General features: G+C 46.6%; 1 protein-coding gene across 1 annotated transcript; it reads right to left on the bottom strand.

Moving 5' to 3' along the window:
• Window positions 1–656: 656 nt before the first annotated feature.
• LOC139549797 (class A basic helix-loop-helix protein 9) lies at window positions 657–2,493 on the bottom strand. The gene has a single exon (XM_071360549.1). It carries the CDS (start codon window positions 2,266–2,268, stop codon window positions 1,267–1,269), a length of 1,002 nt encoding a protein of 333 aa, XP_071216650.1. The 5' UTR covers window positions 2,269–2,493; the 3' UTR covers window positions 657–1,266.
• Between the last annotated feature and the right edge of the window lie 4,086 nt (window positions 2,494–6,579).

Below are 6,579 nucleotides of genomic sequence, written 5' to 3'. Positions count from 1 at the left end.
GCTTTTACTGGAATCAGTTTGCTATGATCCTGACTACAACCTACTGTATACCTGCCCTTGATCACATCTCTCCTATGGCCGTTTCCTCTGTTTGTACACCTCAGGCATTCATTCACTAGTGAGTTTTCTTGCTTTGTGACAAGAAAAGGCATGCTGCCAATTGCTCATCTACTCACAAGCACTTAGAGGTCAGTGACTTTATGGCACAGGCCTTCCTGAATCAGGGATGTAAAGGACCTGTATAGCTGTACCATAAACACCTCCCTCTAACCCCCCTCCACACATATTGTTTTCATATTCTGGTGAGAATCAGAAACGGGGTCATTTGATTTTCTCAAAACAGCTTAATTCAAGGTCAATTACATTGCAAGGATGTCTACATGCATAATTATTTCATTAACCTAAAGGCAATGTGGTTGGCAATACTAATTACAGGATGAGAGACAGAGTGGAACGTTCAGTGTCTAGGAGAAGAGTCGGGGGGGGGGGGGGGGGGGGTGTTGTAAAGGAGAGACGCAGGGGTAAGAAACCATGCAAATCATTCTCAATAAAGCCCAACTGTATAAACAATCATCTTATGTTAGAAATATTCCAGACAATAACAAAGCCTGTATTCATTTAGTTTTTTCAGTATGGGCGATGCATAATGTTCAGAACATGTTTCATTCTCTTTATTATTACATCATTATTTTTCAATTCTTACAAAAATACAAATTGCATAGGTACAATTCTGACACTATAATAATTACTACAAGTTGCTTTTCTGTTTTTTTTGCTGCAGCGGAAGGAAGCACTAGGATTCTCTCATTGAGAAAACAGTCATCTTTCTCATGAAAACATACATAGCTCAGGTAAACAAAAATATAGATGTATATTGTGTTTAGTCCCTCATGCTCTGTTTTAAGACGAACAACTCATACAGCTCATTCAGTAGCTATATTTAGCACATTATATTCTGCATTACAAACACATGATGAAATGTTAAAACACATTTCTTTCGCTTTTAGGGACTATTGGAGGTAAAACATACACTGTATTCGGCTGTAACATTTAATTTCATCAACACTTTTGTCAATCTGTTTAAACAAGTGTAAGACATTACTAAGAAATCCCCTTGCAAAGCCAAATAGCCAAAGCCATCATTGCAATCCCATGCATACTGTACATACATAGACATATACACATGTCAGCTTCCCTCTGTTTGACATCATTGTAGACTTTAACGTTGGTGCCCTCCACTAGAGCTCATGTCTTGAGTTCATTCAGTCAGTACATGGTAAGGAACTGTTGGTAGCCAGCTGAGCCTTGCAGGTAACCCAGCTGCCACGTGAAGGACACAGCAGGAGAGGAGTCTGAGAAGCTGTCAGTGTGGTTCGGGCGACAATTGGCCCTCACTCCAAACGGGTACCCTGACCCCCCACTCCACTCGCTGCTGATGTAGTACGGGGGGCTGCTCAACTCCTCGTGAGGGTGCGAGGGTGTGTAGAACTGGGTCTCAGTGGGGGAGAAGTGAGCATAGGATGGGGATGGCAGGCACGAAGGGCTGGGGTGTCCTCCTCCTGGGGTGTCTGTGTAGGGCTGGAGCTCTGGAGGCAGAATGATGGGAGCCTTGTGGGCACCGTGATCCTGCAGGGACGGCTGGTGGTGTTGACTCCAGTGCAACGGCTTATGCTGCAGACAGTAGGTCTCCACCGGGATCTGGAAGCCCCTCTCTCTCTCCCTGTCCTTCCCCAGGACCAGCATGGCCTCCTCAATTCCAGCCGAGGGCTGCCCTCTGAGGCACTCTGCGTGGGTGCAGGTTGGATGTCCTCCTGGCAGGGCACTGGGGCTGGGGTGGGAGCGCAGGAAGACGGTCAGCGAAGAGATGTGGTTGATGGCACGTCTCAGAGTGGCGATCTTGGACAGTCGCTTGCCGTTGAGGTCATGTTTGAGCACCATGCGCAGTGCATTGAAAGACTGGTTGTAGTCCAGGATACGTTTTCGCTCGCGAACATTGGCGGCCACACGGCGGGATTTGGAGCGGACAGGACGACTGCGTCTCTTCACATCAGGGCAGCTGCCGGCCGTGCCGCCCTTGCTCTCTGAAGAGTTCTTTGAGCCAGCCTCGCTGTCCTCGCTGCCACTGTCCTTCTCCTCATCCAAACCCAGCAGAATCCCCTCTTGCTCCTCCTCAGAGAACTCTGACTTGGTGAGAATAGCGTGGCTGCTCATGGCTGGCCTGGTGCCCACACTCCTCCTCGGTACTGTACTCTGAGAAGACAGGCTCATGTCTGTCACTGGTGCCTCTTTCTGCAGACACTGTAGATGTTTACCTTCCAAGCTGAGGTAAAACTGGTGAAACTCCTCTGGGCTGGTAGTTCCAAGCTCCGGTTCTATCCTACGTGACTCCAATGCAACGGCAGACAGTGCTAGTGTTCAGCCAAAGCACTCTCCTTCTACTGTCTCTTAGCTCCTTCCAGTGAGTCAGTTCATACCTCTGGATGGCTCTGACAGGTGAGAGGTGCTTTTAAAGACTTGTCTTTTTGTATGTGCCACATTGTAGGAAGGCTTGCCTAAAAGCAAAGTTGTATTATGTGTTTACGAGGGCCCTGGGGGCAAACAGGAGAAGGATCAGTCAACTGCTCAGACACTCACACCCCCTCCTCTCCTCTCCCCAGCCTCCCCAGTCATGCAGGATCTCCTCCGCTTCTGAGGTGCATTATTAGCATTATCAGTGTCACAATGGAACATGAACATGTGATGATATCCAGCAGCATTACAACATTGTGAAAAAAACATGGTATGTTGTTGGAGGGAAGACATTTGTGAAATGCCTGGAATATTTCAGTAGAAATGTTATCTAAAAAATAATGAGTACACCAAAAATAATGGTGCGTAGAAGACATTGTGAAATTTCTGTAGGCAAGTTTTTGAGTATGAATGTCCTGACAGATAGAAATGCTATCTTAAAAACAAAGAGTCACTTTTCACGTCTTAGGAATAGTTTTTTTTAGGACTGAGAAAGCATTGCAGTAGCAGCCGTTGTGATTCACTAGGTCTCGCACACACAGTAGTTGAAAGAGATTAACATAAACTTGCCCTGGAAATACATATTATAAAATGCTATCAGGATGTTATAACACTATCATCAAATGGCAGTTAGAAATCAACCTAACAAAGAATCACTTAATCAAAGTTCACTTCTTTCGCACCCACACTATTTTATTGTAAAGTATAATATTGTGGGTGTTCTGTGAAAATAATGACTAATTGTGGTTTCACGCCTGACATTTAGTGACTTCATCAGGTAAGCTACATCAATAAACTCCTCTTTACACCTTATAGCTGAGAAAACTGAGCAAAAACACTTATCATCATGTCTGACATGAACATCAGATATCTCTACGGCAACAATTAGCCACGTTCTATTGAGTGATTCTTACCTTGCCATGGCTAGACTAAGGTACAGTGTAATTTGGATGTCTAGCGTGAAACTGTCATAAATCAAGCTTGAGTGGCCACCAGGACTTGAACAGACAAGGGCCAAGACTTCAAAGCTGGGGGAAAAGAACACAAAATATTTTACAATTATCACCTGTAATCACTGTTGGCTCAAGTGCTGCTTGGCCTCTATTTGCTACCCTGTTTCCCCCTTCTTCCTCCACGGTCTACCCACCTCCTCCACATCCCCGTCCCCAACCCTTCCTCTGTTAGAGGTGAAAGACAGTTTTGATGTGAGCAGAGGAACCATTTGTCTAAATTAATGGATTATGATACTGTAATAGGAAACTTTCACGGTTTGATTTAGTGGCAGCAGCAATCTTCTTCCTCTCACCAAGGTGCCACTTATCTCTTTACGACATTCTCTGACACTCTTGTGCTGATAGCTTATTTTGTACAATGTTTTGCTCTACATATCCCATACAAGTAGAAGAACATAATCAACAAATAAATCAATATCCCTGCAGATGACGTTCGTAAGCAGTGGATTTGACACGTGGGGTCTCGTGCCCTGCGATGTGTGTCAGTGCCATCCCACTGTAGCTCCTAGGGTCTAGAGAGCACTGACTTGGCTACTGACTCTCCTTGTTGAAATACTGTGCTACTCAAATCAAATAAAAGTTTATTTGTCACGTGCGCCGAATACAACAGGTGTAGGTAGACCTTACAGTGAAATGCTTACTTACAGGCTCTAACCAATAGTGTATAAAAGGTGTTAGGTGAACAATAGGTAAGTAAAGAAATAAAACAACAGTAAAAAGACATGCTATATACAGTAGCGAGGCTATAAAAGTAGCGAGGCTACATACAGACACAGGTTAGTCAGGCTGACTGCGGTAGTATGTACATGTAGATATGGTTAAAGTGACTATGCATATAGGATGAACAGAGAGTAGCGGTAGCATAAAAGAGGGGTTGGCGGGTGGCGGGACACATTGCAGATAGCCCGGTTAGCCAATGTGCGGGAGCACTGGTTGTTCGGCCCAATAGAGGTAGTATGTACATGAATGTATAGTTAAAGTGACTATGCATATATGATAAACAGAGAGTAGCAGCAGCGGAAAAAGAGGGGTTGGGGGGGGCCCACAATCCAAATAGTCCGGGTAGCCATTTGATTACCTGTTCAGGAGTCTTATGGCTTGGGGGTAAAAACTGTTGAGAAGCCTTTTTGTCCTAGACTTGGCACTCCGGTACCGCTTGCCATGTGGTAGTAGAGAGAACAGTCTATGACTGGGGTGGCTGGGGTCTTTGACAATTTTTAGAGCCTTCCTCTGACAGCGCCTGGTGTAGAGGTCCTGGATGGCTGGCAGCTTAGCCCCAGTGATGTACTGGGCCGTACGCACTACCCTCTGTAGTGCCTTGAGGTCAGAGGCCGAGCAATTGCCGTACCAGGCAGTGATGCAACCGGTCAGGATGCTCTCGATGTTGCAGCTGTAGAACCTTTTGAGGACCTCAGGACCCATGCCAAATTGTTTTAGTTTCCTGAGGGGGAATAGGCTTTGTCGTGCCCTCTTCACGACTGTCTTGGTGTGTTTAGACCATTCCAGTTTGTTGTTGATGTGGACACCAAGGAACTTGAAGCTCTCAACCTGCTCCACTACAGCCCCGTTGATGAGAATGGGGGCATGCTCAGTCCTCCTTTTCCTGTTGTCCATAATCATCTCCTTAGTCTTGGTTATGTTGAGGGATAGGTTGTTATTCTGGCACCACCCGGCCCGGCCAGGTCTTTGACCTTCTACCTATAGGCTGTCTCTTCGTTGTCTGTGATCAGGCCTACCACTGTTGTGTCGTCTGCAAACTTAATGATGGTGTTGGAGTCGTGCCTGGCCACGCAGTCGTGGGTGAACAGGGAGTACGGGAGGGGACTGAGCACGCACCCCTGTGGAGCTCCAGGGTTGAGGATCAGCGTGGCAGATGTGTTGCTACCTACCCTCACCACCTGGGGGTGGCCCGTCAGGAAGTCCAGGATCCAGTTGCAGAGTGTTTAGTCCCAGGATCCTTAGCTTAGTGATGAGCTTTGAAGGTACTATGGTGTTGAACGCTGAGCTGTAGTCAATGAATAGCATTCTCACATAAGTGTTCCTTTTGTCCAGGTGGGAAAGGGCAGTGTGGAGTGCAATAGAGATTGCATCATCTGTGGATCTGTTTGGGCGGTATGCAAATTGGAGTGGGTCTAGGGTTTCTGGGATAATGGTGCTGATGTGAGCCATTACCAACCTTTCAAAGCACTTCATGGCTACAAACGTGAGTGCTACGGTCTGTAGTCATTTAGGCACGTTGCCTTTGTGTTCTTGGGCACAGGGACTATGGTGGTCTGCTTGAAACATGTTGGTATTACAGACTCAATCAGGGACATGTTGAAAATGTCAGTGAAGACACCTGCCAGTTGGTCAGCACATGACCGGAGCACAGGTCTTGGTAATCCGTCTGGCCCCGCAGCCTTGTGTATGTTGACCTGTTTAAAGGTCTTACTCACGACGGCTACGGAGAGCGTGATCACACAGTCGTCCGGAACAGCTGATGCTCTCATGCATGCCTCAGTGTTGCTTGCCTCAAAGCGAGCATATAAGTGATATAGCTCGTCTGGTAGGCTCGTGTCACTGGGCAGCTGTGCTTCCCTTTGTAGTCTGTAATAGTTTGCAAGCCCTGCCACATAAGACGATTGTCGGAGCCGGTGTAGTATGATTCAATCTTAGCCCTGTATTGACGCTTTGCCTGTTTCATGGTCGTCGCAGGGCATAGCAGGATTTCTTGTAAGCTTCCGGGTTCGAGTCCCACACCTTGAAAGCGGCAGCTCTACTCTTTAGCTCAGTGCGAATGTTGCCTGTAATCCATGGCTTCTGGTTGGAGTATGTACGTACAGTCACTGTGGGGACGACGTCCCCGATGCACTTATTGATAAAGCCAGTGACTGATGTGGTGTACTCCTCAATGCCATCGGAAGAATCCCGGAACATGTTCCAGTCTTTGATAGCAAAACAGTCCCGTAGTTTAGCATCTGCTTCATCTGACCACTTTTTTATAGACTGAGTCACTGGTGCCTCCTGCTTTCATTTTTGCTTGTAAGCAGGAATCAGGAGGATAGAGTTGTGGTCGGAT

This window comes from Salvelinus alpinus, chromosome 22 (genome assembly GCF_045679555.1).
Source record: "Salvelinus alpinus chromosome 22, SLU_Salpinus.1, whole genome shotgun sequence".
In the NCBI taxonomy this organism is placed as follows: Eukaryota; Metazoa; Chordata; class Actinopteri; order Salmoniformes; family Salmonidae; genus Salvelinus; species Salvelinus alpinus.
The sequence above is the reverse complement of the archived record's forward strand: the minus strand, read 5'-3'. Positions and strand labels throughout refer to the sequence as shown.

Excerpts from the sequence above, each read along its gene's own strand:
- LOC139549797 (XM_071360549.1), bottom strand. The coding sequence starts at position 2,268 with ATGAGCCTGTCTTCTCAGAGTACAGTACCGAGGAGGAGTGTGGGCACC.